The sequence below is a fragment of the Typopeltis vanoorti genome, chromosome 5 (assembly GCF_054136105.1).
Source record: "Typopeltis vanoorti isolate ZY-2024b chromosome 5, IOZ_Tvanoo_1.0, whole genome shotgun sequence".
Taxonomy (NCBI): Eukaryota; Metazoa; Arthropoda; class Arachnida; order Uropygi; family Thelyphonidae; genus Typopeltis; species Typopeltis vanoorti.
Window position 1 is genome coordinate 133,803,076 of NC_143553.1, and position 20,983 is coordinate 133,824,058.

The 20,983-nt window shown below is 34.0% G+C and overlaps 1 protein-coding gene across 2 annotated transcripts in view; it reads right to left on the reverse strand.

Annotated features, from left to right (window-relative positions):
• LOC150106831 (ubiquitin domain-containing protein 2-like) overlaps positions 1-20,983 on the reverse strand; it is a 92,472-nt gene that overhangs the window by 13,715 nt on the left and 57,774 nt on the right. Inside the window, exon 3 of one of the 2 annotated variants that reach the window (XR_016548332.1) lies at positions 4,111-4,575. Coding sequence is in view for 1 of the 2 variants with exons in the window: in XM_090392740.1 (XP_090248866.1) it covers positions 4,178-4,575 (398 nt within the window). In the remaining variant the exon portion in view is untranslated. Of the gene's footprint in view, positions 1-3,202; positions 4,576-20,983 lie in introns of those variants that run through there. The other variant, XM_090392740.1, reaches the window with a different exon arrangement.

Here is a 20,983-nt window from a genome sequence, read left to right on the forward strand (position 1 = left end):
GAAAAAACAGCTTAAGGCTACAAGGCCAGTATGCTTACCAAGACGATTAATTATGTGTGGTTTTTCTGAATAGTTGGACTATTTTTGCAGGATGAAAAACCCTTCCACCTCTCTAAGAACAGTTAAACCTTCTATAAATAAAACAATTTATAATATTTAGAATGTTTTTTTGGAGGGAGTGGGAAGTAACACATTTTTTATATAATTGTGCAATTTCATATTTATTTTCATTTTTGGAACTGCATACTTGATCAGCTTTGTGAACATGGTCTAACTGGTTTTAAAATTATTCTTTCCATCAGTATGTCTATCATTAATTTAAATGCTGCCCATAATTACACTTTGCTGGATTAACATTTTCCAAATTTGAATTTCTCTGAAATAACAGTTATATATGGAAATTTATTTATGTTCTGTAATTTGAAATATAATTAAAAATTCTTAAATTCCTTATGTAATTAAACATTTATGGCTTGTAAAATAATTGAATCAATTCTGTAGTGGGAGGGGAGGTGTATAGAGGTAGGAATTATAAAGTCGTGAATGTCATTGTAGATAAAGTAAAAGTAGCTGCCATAGAAGGATTCAAATTCAAATGTCTTAATCTCAGAGGATTCATGAATGGAATCCCAGAATTTGATGGTGTTGATGATAACATTCCTGGGTCCATAACTAGGAAATAGAAGTTAAATTAAGTACTCCAAACAGAATGTTAGTGGTTAAATAAGTCTAAAAACAGCAAATGAACTCAACCACAAAAAGGGAACAGTGAAATTGATTTTGAAATTATGGATACGACACTGGTATTCATAGTTCTTTCACAGCCAATGTGCTATTTGCATATAAAATAATTTTTAGAGGAATCCAACTCAATTTATAGGGCAGATAAAACCAGAAGAAGCAGTAGTACTATAGTAATTACATAGGCCTGATTCAACTTAGTTCCAAGGCTGATCAACTGTGATGTTATTCTATATTATATTTATCATCACTCTAAGTTTCAAGGACATTAGCAAATTATTCCTTATTACTGATAAGTTTGTCTCATTTTGTCAAATAGCTAGAAAAGAAAGATAGAGGCATGCAACATATGACAATAAACAAACTATCATGTCAAGAAAGAGTTTGTTTGACAATAAACAAATCTTTCTTGACATGACAGTTATATAAACAACCAAAATTTAAGAATTCTTTTTTTCACCATTAAAATGTCATCACTTATTTTTGCTATTGTTAGTATTTTGATATGTGTATGAACAGTTTTTCTTGTAACAATTGAGCAGAGAGAACTACTTTTAGGTATTAATATTGCAAGATTATCAAAATGATAAATTAGGCCTGTTAAAGAATGCTGTAAATTCCTTCTTTCTCTAGAACAATAAACAATTAGTTCTGTCATTCTCCAACGTGTCTTAATTGGCTTATGCTTCAGTAATAACAATAATAAAAGTTACATCTTAGCTACTTTTTGGCATTTAAATATTAATCATTTTGCTCTTATTATCTCTGTAGACTGCAACTTTTCCAGATAAACTGAACTTTCCAGGCACTTAATCATTTGACACTATGGTCCCTCAAATGTATAGAGAAAATCTTGCTATGATAACTATTGCTGTACAATTTGTAAGCCATAATATTATAAGATATCAAATCACAGAAGCAGGTCCTTGTAAAGCCAATACTCTAATAGCATTATTAGAGTAGCAAAGCTATTTTATTTCAGAGTTCCTTATAATAATAGCAATTATTATTAGAATATTACACACTATGTTTATTATGAAGATATAAATGCAATTCTCCATATTCTTATATCATTATAAAATTTTGGTATACACGTGACTTATTTTAATCCCATTAGTATTTTTTCAGGGTGGCCATAATTCATGACTAGGTCATGAAACATTCCATAGAAAGGGCCCATCTTTGTGAAGGCATTTATGTGATGTGGTTTTTCAGAACTAATAAAATCTGGTGATGTTAAAAAAACTTATGCAGTTGCTTCACAAAGATGAGCCCTTTCTATGGCATGTTCCATGACTTAGGGGCCACCCTTAATAGAGGTAAATCTGCACTCATTTTCAAGATGCAAAATATAAACTACATTTTTAAAAATGTAAATATATATTTACATTTTAAAAGTATATATTCCTCCTCTCTCACTGAAACGAGGGAATGTGTGTGTGTGTGCGCAAGCGGGTGAATGTAAGAAGTCAACATTTGAGAAATTATACTGAAAGTCCATACAACTGATTCAGAAATATCTAAATTCATATATTCCTTTTATGAATAACTATATCTGGTTGAAAGTGCACACTTTAAGGAAAAAAAAAAAATCTATTTTAATATAATTTTATTGACCAAATGAATAAAACGAACCAATGGAAAACAGACCCTCTCCCCCCAAACTAAATTTGCAATTAAAAAAGAATATTAAAATATCATTCACTAACAAACAGAAGCATGGAAAAACCAAAGACTGTAATAAAATATTCTGTGCTATAGGAATACTTAAAAAATTTAAACATTGATTTTGGCATGAAAACTGAAATATTATGAGAATAGAACTACCAAAAGTTAACAATCATTGACCGCTTGTTGTGGTCTCACGAAGTAAACAAATTTACATTTTGAATGATGATTACGCACTTTAAAAACGTTTACAGAAAATTTCAGCCATAAATGATATAAACTGAATGTACATTTCTTTAAATAGTTCTGATGACTGAAAGGACAAGATTCCAATTGAGCATTTCAAATATCATTCTTAAAAGTTAAGAAAATCCTGCTAATTTATAGTAAATTAGCAGGATTTTTATTTTCCACTTCAAAAATGCAAATATACTGTATCATTAATGGTTTGTTCACTTGGCATTTCTACAAATTTCTAAAAATGCAGATCATTAGCAGATATGCCTCATGTTGCAAACTATCAGAACTCTGAAATATTCTTAACCAAATATCAGCCCATTTAACATTACTAAAGACTATTTGTATCTAAATGATATATCTAGATAAAATTAAATATGATGGTACTAAAGAAAAACTGATGTCATATTTATCACATTCTAAATAACCCACAAAGTCTGTACATACAGCATGCATGAATTTGCACATTCATACTGTACATATTTCTTATTCCAGATAATTCAATTTAATATCGTAGTGCTAATCATGAAATTTTTATTTAAAAGGTTATTTTGGAAATAATTATGATTGTCAGAACACTGCCCAATAAAAAAAGCTTGAAATGTTTTCTCTGTGTGAATGTGTGTACTACTAATTCTCGAAACAAAAAAGATTTCACAAATAGCATTGTAAATAAACTACTTTAACACCAGATTATAAGAGAACTGAGTAGCTGAATACTTGCAGTAGTTCAGTTATATGGAGATACTAAAATTAGTTAATGCTGCGGACATTGATAATTATGAAACATACTGAACAGGAAATATCAAAATAGCAGAATGAATATGAATATTGACATCATATACTGACACAGACTGAATTCATGCTTGCAGAAGGCAATCAAAGAGAAGAAATATATCAGAGAAGTCTCCAGTTTGTGAATCCATTAAAACAGAAACTGAAATCAAAACAGCACTTAAAGGAACTAATGACTGACAGATATCTTTCAAATTAAATGGCATCAAGATATCACTAATAGCACACAGAAGTAACTCTTCTGCATTCAGAAATAAGTGTATAGAAATATATACATCGAAGAGGAGATTAAGGACTCCTCTTCTGAGGATTTACTCCTTCATTACAGTTTTTAAAATAAATTTTCTAAACTGGAAAATTTCCAATATTTCATAACAATTAGAATTCATTCATTCATTTATATTATTCTGTCCTATTCTATTCTAAAATGAAATATAAAGAAAAAACTTCCTGATAATTCAAATTAAAAATCTATGCTAAAAGAAGTCTTAATTGCTAAAGTTTGTAATGTAGCAATCCATTCAGGCAGCATCTTATTATCTGCCATAAAAAAATTCACGATTACATATTTCAGATTCTTGTCAGAGTTTCAAATTCATATCGCACAAAAAAAATTACAATGCAAAAAACTAAACATTCCTAGTATACATGTCATGATTATACACTCACTTGAATCAGTTTTCTAGCAGATTAAACATAACATCTCAAACCAATATAAGATGAATTATTCATGAGTTTATCTCTCAGTTTGTATTGTTTCTGTTGCTGAAATTATCACCTGTACAACAAATCCCGTTTGAAGCTTCACTTCTTCTATTTTCATTTTATCATTAAGTAGCAAGCCTCCAAAGAACCACCTCTGACGAGAAATGTCAATACCTTCCATAACCTGTAATTTACGCTTGGCACTAAGTACTGTCTGTCGTGTTCGTACAGCCATCTTGACATCTCGACCAGTGGTAGAAAGTCGCAATTTTATTACTAACTCATCACCACCACCATTTGAAGACTCACTATCAGGTGATGGAGAATCTGCATCACTACTATTTTCTATCAAGTTGACTGGAGAGCTAAGACAATAGACAGGTAACTGATAACGATTTCCCAATTCATCATAGCAGTCCATTAATGTTCCTAAAATCAAAAGTTAATATAATGAATTCTCAGAATAAGCAATAAAGATTCTCAAAAATGAAGTCTTATCATTATAGAAAAATTCTAAATATTAATATTTTCATTTGTGATCACCTATAAAAATTACAATTATAAGTTTCATTAAGAGAAATCTTGGCCTAACTTCCATAATATCTACCACGCCACACGCTCTCTAGTCTTTAATTCCACCAGCCACCATACAAAAACAACTCCTTAATCCTTTTGTACTATACTCTTATATAAATTCCATGCATGAACTGTTCTCATTCAAATTATTTTCCAGATGGTTGCTTAGATAATAATCAGCCAAGGGAGGAGATCGATATCTCTCTGTGACCTTCAATCTGATTACAGATCTTATTTTTCTAACTGAGGTAACCTCACTGCATAACATAACAAACATCTTCACCACATAGTCAGCCAAAGAGATCTTTGGAAAAGATAAAAAAGATAAACTAACCAGAGGAACGCAGTGAAATTTCATCACGCTAATGAAATTTCACTGCGTTCCTCTGGTTAGTTTAGAAGAGAATCAACACAGTTCACAATGGATTTCATTTCAGGACAGTTTTCATTATTTCCAGGTGACCACATAAATTAGCCAAGAAGGCTAAAGGAAGTAAAAAGGAAGAATTATTATAGTCAGATAGCTAATAAATGTTGATGGTAGGTAAGTAGATGTGTGAGAGAAGCAGAAGGAATAACTGAATTACTGAGTGATCGCTTTGTGAGGATGTTTTATCCTAGTGGAGATACAGTAATGACAGGGAATGATGTCAGAAAAGAGGTAGATAAACTAGAGATGTTTAGGATATTACAAAAACTAAAAGTGAATGTTGTGATGGGACATGCTGGTTCAGATACAAGAGTGTATAGAGGATTTGAAATTGGAAATGATCATATACCTTAAAGAGCTAAGTAGGATAAAAATGAATATCACATTGAAAAGAACAGTATGTAATGAAGATCTAAACAAAATTAAAGTTCAGCAGCTTTTACAAGTAAACTGTAGACTCAAATGCAAATATTATTGAAGAAAAAATGAAACAGTTTGAAAACAAGACCCAACCTTGCCACCTCGATGGTAAACTCTGAAAAAAAACATTGATTGATTCAGCTAGGGAGGCATGTGATGAAGTTGTTGGCAAGGATAGAAAAATAAGAACACCATGGTGGATACAAGATGCTAAAGAAGCAGTCCTAAACAAAAAGAAAGCATACTGAAAGTTCCTAGCAAATAAGTTGGCAGATGCTCTAAAAGAATACAGAGAAAAATGTAAGAGAGCTAACCTATATGTATTTATTTAGTGTATGGCTAACACATGAAAAGTTACATTACAATAATCCTTAATATATATAAAATAATAGATATATGCACTATAATAATAATACAGTCATAAACAACACACTCAGATATACAAGTAGGTAAACAAAAGTCATGGGAAGACTGGTAAGAATATAGAAAATAAGTATCAGGAAGGTGACGAAATGTTCCAGAGGCTATTGAAAAAGCTTAGAAATGGAGGAAAGAGTACTGTAAAAGGAATCAAAGATGATAAAGGTCACAGGAAAACAGAAGATAAGGATATCCTAGGTGTCTGGAGTAAATCCTTTGAAAGACTGTTAAACAAAACAAGCAGTGAGAGAACATAGTCGAAATTTTTCAAGAGGAACGCAAACAGAAATACATATCAATACCTGAGGTAGAAATAGTATCAAAAACTTGAAATGTAGAAATGCAGCTTGAATAGATGATATTCAGCCAAAAAAGCTTGGTCAGAAGGTCAAATTCCAGATTAGAATAGAGCTCTCATAGTTCCTATCTAAATCTGAATTGAAGATTTACAGAGGAATTCCTCTACTAAGTGTTCCAGGTAAGATTTACCTAAGCATGCTTGAAAAGAGGTTGAGAAAAATTGTGGAAGAGAAACTTGGAGAACAAGCTGGGTTCAGACCAAACAGAAGTTGTCACGATCAGATTTTCACTTTGTTACAAATAGTTGAGAAATCATGACAGAGCTATATACTTAAGTTTTGTTAATCTGGAAAAGGCATACAAGAACGTGCTTAGAGAACATTATATGGGATAAATGGAATATTATATAGAGTAATACATAGTCTATATATAAGTTCTTAGTCAGCTGTTAGAACTGAAGGAAATACATGAAAACAGTTTGATGTGAAATCAGGTGTAAGACAAGGATGCACATTATCCTCACTCCTATTCATCATACATATGGATCACGTTATAAAGGAAAGTGGCATTAAACCCAATATCAAAACTGGAGATATCAAACTTAGCTTTGCTTTATGCAGATGATGATGATATGCTCCTAAACACATCCAGTGCAAGTCTCCAGGATTCTCAAAATTGCATAACAGCTGTAAAAAATTTGGTATGAAAATCTGCAATAAAAGGTCCAAAACTGAAAAAAGGCAGGAACACAGAAAACTTCAGCTACATTTTCAATGGAGAACCTATAGAACAAGTAAAATATTTCAGCTATTTAAGCAAGAATTCAAGCCACTTAAGTTATGGCTCTGAGAATTGGGTTAGAAATAAAGCAATTGATCAAGACTACAGACCACAGATATGACAGTTCTGAGAAAAATTAGAGGAGTGAACCGATGGCATCAATGGAAGAATCATATTAAAAATGAAGATATTAGAAAGGAATTTGTCACTATTAGTATTCATGAATGTGTGAGCAGGTTTAATCTACGGTAGTATTGACCACTTAAATATAATGGCTGAGGAAAGGTTAGCAAAAAAAACCTAGGTGCTAAGATGGCAAGAAAGAGACCCAGAGGAAGGCCAAAGTCTGTGGATTGATTCACTTAAAAGAACAAAATGTTAAATATGACAGTATTGGAGTGCTGACAAGTAATAAACTACACTGGACAAAAATTGTTGATAGGAGATTAAAATAAAGTAATCATAATCATCTAGTGCTGGCCTAGAAGCCTGAACACCCCTTGAGGATACAGTGCAAGTCTCCAGGATTCTCTAACTAAATTGCATAGCAGCTGTAAAAAATTTGAAAATTGATGATGGTGGTGGATAGAAATATATCTGTGATGACACAGCATGGCTTTGATGCAGGTCCTGTCTTAGCAATTTACTCATCATCATTTGATACAAATGCATCTTGACTACTGTGCACAGATTTGGTCATCTGGATTTCTTACATAGTGGAATTTAAGACACAAGCAACCATGATGGTGTGTGGAATGTTTCCAATGAGGATAGGCTGAGTATTTGTGAGGTACAAAAATTGGCTGCTAGGCAGAATAGAGAAGATATGATAGTAGAAACATGTAAGCTACTAAAAGAATTCTATTTTTAATACTAAGAAGAATGGAAAGAAAAAGGATCACGTCTGAAGGTTTTGGAAGAGTCAGGTAAACAGTGGTATGGACTAGATTTTTCGCTTGGAGTGTGATATAGGAGTAGAATGGATTGCCAGAGGTGGTTTTGGTTTCCCAGCAGTGAACAAATTTAAGGAGAGGTATAACAGAGGAAAGATATGCCAGCCTGGTCAGTGGAGTGATTAGCACACCCACTCTCCAACCAAGAGACTGTGGGTTTGAATCCTGTTTTAGGCACTGATGTTTGTGATTGTCTTTATTTGCGTGGGAGATGAATTTCATTGCCTGGTGTGAGAACACCACCCTGCTTACTGGAGGCCTGAGGCAGCTTGAAAAATTTCCATGCTTGGTCTCTAGAGCAGGATTTCTGGTCTATGTAAAAAATAAATTTAAAAAATACCAAAAAAATTAAGTAAAAAAAAAAAAAGGAAAAAATCTTTAGCCACTCACAATATGAATGTACTATAAGGTTTACTGAAAAACTTTTCATGGGTAGGAACTACATAAAAAAAGGTGACTGTGAATAATGATTATTAATATTATTATTGCATGGGCACCTCCATGGAGTCTTAAGACTCATCATGGGAGACCCAAAACAATTTCCATGAATTACTTATTTCTCATTCATTATCTTTTGCTGTAACCAGATTCACTATATAATTCAATCTTCATTCATGTCACATTTGTTATTTATACTCATTCATTTGTCACGTTTCACATAACTACATGTTCATTCATGTTTATGCACTAAATTGATTTTATTGGTATTGAAATACTATGTGCATATATCAAAATTGCATAATTATGCTTAATAAATAAAAATTAATATTAAAATGAAATTTAGATAAATGCAAGTAAACTAAAGACCAGAATGGAATGAAATTGAATGAGGAGATAGCAAGGCACGAAGACTCAATGATTGGAGATATGATGGACGAAAGAATAAGTATTTCTTGGGTGGAAGATAGCAATACTGAGGCTATGAGAAGAGAGAATATGGTAACCATCTTTTGCTTTTAGTAGGCACAAGTGATTTAAGTGATTTGAATGTTCAAATTTCATATCAGAATATAAAATTCTTAAAAGTAGAGAGAAGGGGAGAGAAGTGAAATTTATGAAGTGTACTAACAGATAGGACATAGGTGAGTTGAGAAGGACAGTGACAGCAAATGGATGCAGTGACGTGTAGACTGTGATTGAAGTTAAGAAAAAAAATAGTTTTAATGAGTTCATTCATTATTGAGTTATTTTGCACAAACATGCACAAGTTATCTTAAAAAGATACTTTTTGCATGTTTGCCAAAAATTATGGAATGTGTTAAGATTATCTAAAATAATAAGAATAAAAAACATTTTGACAGGGAGTAGCAAATAATTGGGGGGGGGGGGGGGTTGGAAGAGGAGGAGAACATATTAAAATATCAAAGAAGTTAATCGTTAATCTATACATTCTAATACTAGAATTAGTGATAGAATTATCCTTTGTCTAGAAAAACCTGAGTATTCGGTTTCTCTAGGATATGAGGAACCCTGTGGTGACAGGGGTTTTCCTTCCAAAAAATTATCTTTTCATCCTGTTCAAACAGGCAACCTAACTGGAAATACAATTAACAGACAGATACAACATCAGTCCTATGAACAATACAGAAGATTATCAGAAGCTAAATCTATTTAAACTATACATATTTAGTCGTTTTATAATAGAAATACAATTTTATTAATACAGACCAGTTTACAATAAAACATTTATTAAAAACCTTTGCTGGCGAAACTGGTAGGTTTTTAATAAATGTTTATTGTAAACTGGTCTGTATTAATAAAATTGTATTTCTAGAAGCTAAATCTATAATCTATAATCACTATAATCTTCTTCTTTCACTACGTGTTATTCCCCCTTCATATGCAGGGTTCACGTGTTACTTAGATGCGACTTCTTGTTAGTACCACTCCCAACTGACCTGTCACCTAGCCTGCCACTAGGGGGGGGATATATATTTGGCTGTAGTAGCGTATGTTCATGGGGCCAGTTTGCCTGCTTGCGGGATGAAAAACGCCAGATAAACTGGTGGAAAAAACCCTACTGCCCATGCCCAAGACCGGCTACTTGGGCATGGGCAGTAGGTTAGTACCACCGGTTAGTGGTACTAACTTCTTGTTAGTACCACTCCCAACTGACCTGTCGCCTAGCCTGCCACTAGGGGGGGGGGGGGATATATATTTGGCTGTAGTAGCGTATGTTCATGGGGCCAGTTTGCCTGCTTGCGGGATGAAAAACGCCAAATAAACTGGTGGAAAAAAACCCTACTGCCCAAGACCGGCTAACTTGGCTATGGCTGAGGAAGATCCTCAAATTCCTCACGTCTTCAACGGGAATCAAACCTGGGACACTCCTTTCCCAGTCATATGGTTGCGAAGCGCAAAGCCACTAGGCTAACCATGCGGACTCACTAAATACTTCACTATAATAAGGCCCATCAATCAGTTACTATCTCATAATCTGCCTCGAGTAAGTTGCAGTATCCTCTTTTCAGGTTTCTTTATAAATGTTGTTACCCAAGAACACTGATAGACACATCTGAAAATACCACCTAAAAAGATAGGATGTTAGCAATTGATGTAATTATATACACTGTATATAACTATTTTATTTATTTTTTACCCCATCAGATATTAGGCTAGCAGTATCAGGCAGTTAACCAAGTTAGTCATTGTCATCCTTTCAAGGATTTAGGCCTAGTGGCCTGTTCCAATCGCATTCTATCTTTTCCTTGATCATCTTCCAACTGGGTGGTATGGAAGTAATTTTTGGGGTAGTCTTGAACTATCCATTCTTCCACCTCTTTTGATATCCGTATACTTTATCCAATACTGAGTCTATTTTTAGTTCTTTATATATTTCTGTGCTTCTTTTGTCCAGAGAGTGAAGCCTGCTATCCTTCGCAAGGATTACATTTCTCCAGTTTCTATTCTTTTTTCTTCAATAGTTTTTACCAAGTTAATATTATATATATATAAGTGGCGTCGCATGCCCATTCCAGTTGGGTGTACTGTCGTGTGGGTTATGCAACCCGTGCTACAAATTTCACATTCAATTTGACCATATGCATGGGTGGGTGTGCGCCTGCAGAAAATTTTCTGGGGGGGGGGGAAGCTTGGAGACAAATAATTACATCAATAAATTTTTATAATTATTGATTTAATTAAATAATTACATCAATAAACGTCTTTTAGCATTTTTTGATGTAATTATTTGTCGATGTAAACTATAAATACATTCTTTTCATTTTACATCGATTTTAATGATTTTTAATTCTTGGGGGAAAAAGTATTCAGAATTAATAGTTTTTAGCACAATTTCATATATAAAAAAAATCGACCGGCATATTTTATTAAAAATCAACTAATTAATTAATCCCAAAATCCCTAAATTAAATTATTTCAGTTTAAAAGCAAAAAAATCATAAAACTAACAAGTAAAATAATATTAAATTGCATACATTTACCTTTGAAAAATGTATTTTTCTGTTTAAATTTGTTTCACTATAAATTTACAATTCACACTTCATTCAGTGACTCACTAGACACAGAGGGCAAACAAACTGGTCTCTGTTCACAACAGTAATGAACATTTTTTTCAAAAATCAGAAAAAGATGAACCAAAAACAGGAACATGTGTTTTATTGCTGCAATAAAACACGTGTTCTATGGCTACCCCCGCCGTGGGCCGAAACAGGCCAATCCATAATAAAATTTTAAGACAGATAAAGCGTTCTAGAGTCGAGGGTTTAAGATTACATATCTCAATCACTTTTACAATTATAATTTGTGAAATTTTTTACTCAATCCTGGGGGAAGTGCCCCCTCTACCCCCCCACCTCTGCAGAAGCCCATGACCACGTGATTTCATTTTTATCGATGTATGAAAGTTTTGAGAATGCATAGTGCATCAGTGCTCATCTTAATTGGTCCAATGCAATTAATTGCAGGATAACTTTGAATACTTCTGCATAGAGTAGGGGAACAATTTGTTTGTTTGTTTTAGGATTCATTAGAAAAACAACAATGAAGGTGAATGCTATATTTGGTTGGTATATTTGAAATATTCAAAGATGAAAATATGTGAACCATCATTTATAAGATGTAAGAATAAGCGTGAGTAGAAACACTTTCATTAATGGTAAGCGAATTATTAATAATTACCATTTGTGATATGTATCCTATAAGTTGCTGGGTAGAGCGAATAGCACAATACTATAAAGTCTAAACATGAATAAGTGAATTTATGATGGCATAATTAAAAAAAAAAAACTTATGAAAAGAGAGAGAGAGTATTGCAGGAATAAATATGGTTTGATAGAGCAGCAAATCATCTCGTAAAATACTAAAACGCTAAGAATTTGACCTGCTGCACCCTCTTTACATCTTTTCGAAGGCCTCAAAGGTGTATGCATTTTGAAAGCACACCTGGGCTATTAACATGAATGTGACGCAATGTTTACACGTTGAAAAGTGCGTCTTCACGAAGCACTGATGCTTGATTTGTTGCATATGTTGTGTGTATTTCTCTGGTTTGTGTATATTTCGCTCTGTTTTCCAAGAATTTTATTTTGTTTACTGACTCAGTATACATAACATCTGATCATCGGAATTATCCACAGTTTCGGGAATCCTACATTCATTAGTTTTTTTTTTAGTATCAGCGGTTCTTCTGACTTATCAATCTCACATGCTGGTATTTTGTTGTAGATCGTCTTATAATACACAGAATATTCATTTTTATTCAGGAATACATTTTTTTTACTGTCTTGTTTCCGAAAAATAGAATAAAAATGTCTCTATACCGTTAAAAAACTTTGCAACCTCAACAGATGCTATATTGCACGAGAAAAAGAAAAAAACAATTAGCATTTTTCTCCTAACATCCACTTTCAAATTTTCAGTTCCAGAAAACATGTGTAACAGCTGTTTGTAATACAGCCATCAGATATGGAAAGCGCTCAACTCATGACAAGTGACAACATAAATTGGATTGGTTGACACAATAACCAATCACAGCCACTAGGTGAGCTCAAAATGTTAGCTCACCTAGTCTCCTTCTCAGCAGTTTAAAAATACTAAAACGCTGAGAATTTGACCCACTGCACCCTCTTTACATCTTTTCTAAGGGCTCAAAGGTGCATGCATTTTGAAAGCACACCTGGGCTATTAATGCAAATGTGACGCAATGTTTATGCATTGAAAAGTGCCTCTTCATGAAGCACTAATGCTTTATTACCCTCGTGATGAGGACAACGAAGCATTAGTATATTGTGTTCAATTTTAGGAATCGTGTGAAGTCTGCAAACAATTGGGGGAGTCTTTGGGAATAAATGCAAAAATATAATATCGGTGATACTGATATTTCGTGGATGAGAACCACACACCCGGAACATTCGCCCCTGATATATACAGGGTGTTCGGGATAAATTTGACAGTTTCGTAAGGAAAAAGAAAATCTTCTTTGTATCTATTAAATTTAATGAATTGACAAAAAAACATTACAGGCAGAGTTAATTACAATACTATCAACAAGATTTACTCAAAATAACCACCATTAGCATCGATCACAGCTTCAATTCTGCTTCGGAACCTCGAACAAGCTGATGCTACAGTCTCCCTGGGAAGGGCCGCAAAAACTGTTTTAATTTTATCCATTAACTGGGCTTTTGTATTACTGGAAGTGCGATTAATACACATTCTGGTGCAATGTACTGTGTACTTTCCCCCCCAAAAAAAGCACTGCCTATAAGTATTCTTCATCATCATAATCATCAAATTCTTGACATGTATCAAGGGGTGGTGTACAGAATATGATAGCACTACATGAAAAACTGACACTTATATCACCACAAACTTCCAATCTACAACTAAAATAAACAGCCAAAAGGATTCGGTTCGGCAGTGCAAAAATTATAAAAATAAAGTGGACAGTAGATCCAGCATTATTTTAAAGCCAAATGTAGAAACTATGGAAGTTTCGTAAAAATAAGTTGACCAGAGAGCTTGTGGGAATACAAATGCATTTACGTGTTACCCTAGCACAGATCACTTCAGAAAACATCCACACTGCCCAGGCATCTATATATTCGCATTCTAATTTGGTCCATTTTTTTGATAAGGTTTCACTGGCCTGACAGCTGTTTCGAACTGGTTGGTTCTCTTCATTACTAACTTCCTATCTACAATTTTACTCCAAATCAATCTGTTACCTGTCATCCAACCTTAAAAAAAAAAAAAAAAAAAGTGTTCACTTGCCAACCTGGCAGAGAACACTTATTTTGGTAATCTTTCCTCTCACATTCTGTTTAAGTGACATACCACCTGAGTTTAGCTCTGCTAACACATTCCTGGATGCTAACAATGTCGAGTTCTTTCCTAATATCTTCGTTTTTAATATGATATTGCCATTGTTGCCATCTGTTCGCACCCCTAATCTTTCTCAGGACTCTCATATCTGCAGTCTCTAGTCTTTGGTCAAGTCTTTTATTTCTAACCCAGCTCACAGACCCGCAAGTTAAAATTAGCTTGAACAATGTTGTATACAGCTAATTTAGTGTTTTGACTAATTTCTCTCTTACTCCATATACATTTATTCAATTGACTTCCTACCATACCAGGTTTGTTGATTCTGTTGTCTATTTCCATATTGAATTTACTATCGTTACTAAAAATCGTGCTTAAGTAGCTGAAATGTTTTACTTGTTCTATAGGTTCTTCATTCATAATGCAGTGGTATTTTCAATACTTCTGCCTATTTTCATTGTCTTTGTCTTGCTACTGCTGATACCAAATTTAATACAACATTTCTGAGATAAACATCTCCAATTTTGATATCAGGCTTAATACCACTTTCCTGCATAATGTGATCCATATAGATAATGAATAACAGCGGAGATAATGTACAACCTTGTCTGACACCAGATTTAATATTAAATCATCTTATTGTACTTCCTTCAATTCCAAATTACTTACTTAACTGGCTTACAACTCAAATAAAGACTAAGTATTGCTTGATATAATGACCCACTGACACCAAACAACTGTAGTGTTTTGAATAGATTCCCTCTTGGCACTTTGTCATATGCCTTTTCCATATCTACAAAACTTAAATAAAGATCTTTGTTATATTCCCATGATTTCTCAACTATTTGCCGTAAAGTGAAAATCTGTTCCTGAAAGTCTCTATTTGGCCTCAATCCAGGAACATTTAGTAGGGAAATACTTCTATAATTCTCATATTGTTTTATTTCCCTTTTTTTATATATGAGTACTATGAGAGCTCTACTCCAATCATCGGGAATCTGTCCCTCTGTCCAACCTTCTGAACCATGCAGTGCAGCCATTGTAAGACTTTTATTCCTCCATGCTTGAGCATTTCTGGTCAAATATCATCTAATCCACCTGCGTTTCCACATTTCAGGCTTTTGATGACTTTTTCTACTTCAAGTATGGATATGTATTCCTGATTGCATGTCTCTTGAGTGTTTTTACCACTGTGCTGTCATCACTGCTTGTTTCATTTAACAATTTTTCAAAATAACTACTCCATACATCAAGGATATCTTTTTCTCCAGTTTTCATGTCACCTTTATCATCTCTAATTCCTTTTACAGCATCTTTCCTTCATTTCCGAGCTTTTTCAACAACTTCCAGAATATCTTACCACCTTCTTGATATTCATTTTCTATGTTCTTACCAAAGTCTTCCCGTGACCTTTGTTTAGCTAGTTTTACACAATGTATAGCTTTCTTACATTTGTCTCTGTATTCTCTAAGAGCACAAGCTGACTTATTTGGCAACTTTTGGGAACTTCTGATATGTTTTTGTTCAAAAGATATATTTCGGTGATTACACCACATTTTTTTATTATTCAGTTATATAAAACACTGAAATAATAGTTCCCGACAAGTTTCATAAATTGTAGGATTTACATCTTCAGGGGGTAAATAGTATAACTTAAAGTTTAAACAAGAGAATTAATAAATACAAATCATAACCGTCTGGCTATTCATAAAACTCAAATAACAGAATGCAGATATATAATGTTATTGACGTTGAACAATACTGGACGATGTCACGTGTTCTTGTTCTCCTTCATACAGTCCGAGCTCAGATCGAGGTAGATTTTTTATTAGAGCTGACCACACTTGATGGAGAATTAAACCTTGATTTTTATTGCATTGGGTTGGGTTTTTTAGCATATTAGCAGTTTCTTTAAATTTTCTTATATAACTGTTGTTTTCTATGTATGACATCGTCGTTTTATGCCAGAGTACATTGTGTCCAGTGGAAGTGGTATGGAAAGCAAGACCCGTTTTTTGTTCTCTTTTGTATTGTACGTCTTTTTGGTGTTCAGCCATGCGTATTTCTTCAGATCTTCCTGTCTGTCCTATGTAGCAAATCCTGCAAGAGCAATGGATTTTGTAGACTCCTGGTTTTTTAAGAGGATGATGAGGTGGTTTTGGTGGATGTAGGAATCTTGAGATTTTTTCCATAGGAAGGAAGGCTACTTTTATGTTGTGTTTGTTCATTAATTTGGCTAGCTTATCTGTAACATTTTTGATATAAGGAAGCAAGATTGCGTTTTTGTAATCCTGTTTTATTGTGTTGTTAGCTGGAGTCATTTTAAGGATTCTCTTGATGGTTTTTGTTTCATATCCATTCTGTTGGAGGATTTGTGTTAAGTATTTTAGTTCTTCATCAAGTGTGGTCAGCTCTAATAAAAAATCTACCTCAATCTGAGCTCAGACTGTATGAACGAGAACAACAACACGTGACATCATCCAGTATTGTAAAACGTCAATAATGTTATATATCTGCATTCTGTTATTTGAGTTTTATGAATAGCCAGACGGTTATGATTTGTATTTATTAATTCTCTTGTTTAAACTTTAAGTTATACTATTTACCCCCTGAAGATGTAAATCTTACGATTTACGAAACTTGTCGGGTACTATTATTTCAGTGTTTTATATAACTGAATAATAAAAAAATGTGGTGTAATCACTGAAATATATCTTTTGAACCAATTAGCCACAGAAGTCTATGCCTGCAATGTTTTTGTTCTTTTCCTTCACTTGTAACTTCCAGTGTCCATCATGGGGTTCTTATTTTTCTATCCTTGCAGACAACTTCATCACATACCTCTCTGGCAGAATCAATCAATGTTTTCTTCAGGATTTGCCACTGAATCTCCAGGGTTTGGTTCCTGTTCTCAAATTCTAATTTTTCTTGAATAATGTTTGTGTATTTTAGCCTACAGTTCACATATGAGAGCTACTCAACTTTTATTCACTTTAAAACTTTCTTACATATTCTTCTTTTCAATATGAAATCCAATTTTATCCTGCTCAAGACCAAATGGTGATCACTTCCAATTTCAAATCCTCTGTACACTGGTGTCCTGCACCAGAGAGAAAACATCACTATCAACAATAATATAGTCAATGAGACTTTTCTTATTCAATGCCTCTTCTCTCCATGTGAATTTGTGCACATTTTTATGTTGGAACATGGTGTTAGTAATAACCAGTCCATGTCCTGAGCAGAAATCTAACAAGTATTTGCCATTATTATTAACTTTGCTGTTTTCTCCAAATTTTAACAAAATATTTTTGTATGTCTGACAATCGTTTCCTACTCTGCTATTTGGATCCCTAACAAGGACTAACTTTTTCATTGTGTCAGTTACTTTCTCTAAATCCTCAAAAAATTCCTCCACTTCTACCTTAGTAGAACCTTCTGTGGAACCATAGGCACAAATAAGTCTCATTGTCCAGTTCCCCATTCTGATATTTGCCCACATCATTCTACTTGATATTGTCTGCCATTCAAGAAGATTAGCCTCGTATTTAGTGTTGAATACTATAGCTATTCCTTCTTTTTCTTGATTGCCACTGCCCAAATATAGCATTTTGTATTTATTGCACAGAAAGTTCACACCAGTTTTTGTCTTTTTTGTTTCAGTCACCCCTATTATGTCGATCTGGTACTTATCCAATTCCTAAGCCAACTCCATTTCTTTATCATTCAGGCTTCTTATGTCGATAGTACTGATCTTGAACTCTGGTGATGATGATGAGTTGGAGTGTGTTTCAAGATTTTTTCCAGTAGCTGTATAAGTTCATCCTGGTTCCATGGCAAAAACAATGGGGGCCCTTGTTTAACTGGGTGACACCCCAGCCAGCATGAAATTTTGTCATGTTGTACTATCATTTTCTCGTGGTTTAAGCCAATAAGAATACAATTTGGTCAGCTAAATCCCTCATTGCCAGTCCATCCTCGTTCGTTCAATGTACTTGGTTAGGTATCTACCTGGATACTGAACGAACAGTTCAGTATCCAGGTAGATTAGGTCAGAAGCCCTGGTCAGTCTCTGCACTCCTTTAAAGGCTATGTCGAGGTCTCCTCTCAGTTATACAGATTTGACCCTTAAGAACAACACTGCAACAAACACAAGATGTTATATATTCACACAATAATAATTAGTGAAAAAAAGGATTAATTAGAGTATTCAAAATTAAATACCAGGATAATCTGAAATGGCAGACAATATCAAAGAGAGTGATTTGGGCAAATATCAGAATGAGGAACTGGACTATGAGACTAATTTGTACCTATGGCCTCACAAAAGGTTCGAATAAGGAAGAAGTAGAAGAATTTTTTGAGGCATTACAGAAGACAACTGACATAAACAAAAAGGAAAAGCTGATCCTGTTTAAGATCTAAACAGGATCAGAAATGTTTTGAGAAAATGTGGAGAAAAGAGAAAAACTAATAACATTATTAAATACCTGTGGATTTCAGTTCAGGATATGAACTAGTTACTACTAACACCATGTTCCAACATAAAGATGTGCACAAATTCACATTAAGAGAAGACGCAAGAAATAAGAAAAATCCCACTGACTATGTTATTGTTGATAACTGGGTGGCACCCAAGCTGGCATGAAATTCTGTCATTTTGCATTTTATTTGTGGGATTTAGCCAGTCTCATATGTAGGTGGCATTTTTTGCCTCTGAAAACTCAGATTTTTCATCCCGAAAAATAGCCAGACTGGCCAGAAGAACACATAGAATTAACAGGCATAATATTCTTAGTCGCTTTGGCTGTAATTCAAAATAACTGCCAGTCACTCAATATTTCAAACTTTATGTTAAGGTCATCGTTATCTGGAGTACATGTACAAAGATACAAGCTATATTACAATTTGAACCAGTGTATAAAATATTAAAAGCTCAGCCAGCATAGATAAAGCCCTTTGGTTGGAAAGACTTGGTTTCGAATTTCATCTAGGATATGAATCTTTATCAGGGCTTTCAGCTGAAGATGAGTTAGCCAGTCTCATATGGAGGTGACAGGGTTTTTTTACCCTGCAATCAGGCACCAGCTAGTAGAATACAAGTAATTTACACATAAAAGAATACTTATAGGGATGTTTAAAGGGCAAAGCTGTATAACTAAGAGGAGACCTCCACATAGCCTTTAAAGGAATGCAGAGAACCAACCAGGGCTTCTGACCTAATGCCCAATCCTCACATTCTCATGGTGTACCCTGTTAGGTATCTACCTAGGTACTGAACGAAATGAGGATGGACTGGTAATTTGGGATTTAGCAGACCAAACACAATTTGGTTGGGCTAAACCCTGTCACCTCCATGTGAGACCGACTAACTCATCTTCAGCTGAAAGCTCTGATAAATTGCCCACTATATTTCTTCCACTCTCCTCCAAAATCATCAGAACAAGAGCCGCTCTTAACTAACACCCTTTTAAAGCCCATCTTGAAACTCACCAAACTAACTTCACTGTTTCCTCTTTCATTTCATCCACTTCTGTTCTTTGGAGCAATCTCCCACACTCTGCCTAACCCAAAGATTACAACCTTCAGCTGTTCAAACAAAATGTGAACAGATTCCTCTTGCCCACACATGGCACTAATGTACTATAGGTCTTGTGACCTTTCATGCGTGGATCAGTTATATATAAATATATATATACACACACACTTTTTATACCAGTCTCAATTCTCATAGGCTGGAATTATATATATATATATATATACTTTTTTTTTAAACAGTGTCTGGATTACCAATCAGCATCTGTAGTAGATTATCAGTGATCCAGCAAAAAATATTACAAGATCCAACTTTGATTTATTTTTATAGTTAAAAAAGAGAGCTACCACCTAACTATTTGTATGCATACATTTAGACTTATTTTTTATCAAAACTTCATCCATTATGTGAATGCTGGACAAATGTTTCCTTCAAGATAGGATGGAATGGAGGACTTTGGTCCTCCATTCAGTCCTGTCTTGAGTCTTTCAATGCCAATGAGTTCCAGCCTCTTTAATATCATCCTTCCACTGTTTCTTTGGTGAAGGGTTTTAATAATATATTTTTACCACAAAAAAAGGTACTAGAGTAAACAGAATTTGAATATATAATGTTACTCAATCTGTACATTAATTACATTGGGAAGGATTTGACATGTGACATACAGCTATTTGATGATGATGCAAAGATAGATAGGATAATTGGGAGTGCTGCTGATATGCAATACTTGCAGAATGATTTGAATAGGCTGGAATTGTGGGCATGTGAAAATGGCTGCCATTCCAATGTTAATAAATGTAAAGTCATGCACTTTGGTGTGATTAGATATCCAATGTCAATATATTAGTGGAATTATGCTTGGAGAAACTGATGAGGCTAGGAATCTTGGAGTTAGGAAGTTGAAGTTCAAGGGTCATATAGCAAAATTTGTAAATACAACTCAGAGAATGGCAATGCTGAAACAAACCTTGACATATGAGGAAGTCATTTTGCCTCTTTAGAAGGCTTTGATAAGACATCACTTGACTATTGCACACACAGGTCTGGTCTCCTGGTTTCCATGGTGATGCTTATACAGTGGAGAAAGTGCAAAGGAAAGTGTCAAAAATGATATCAGGATTGTGGAATACAGATTAAGAA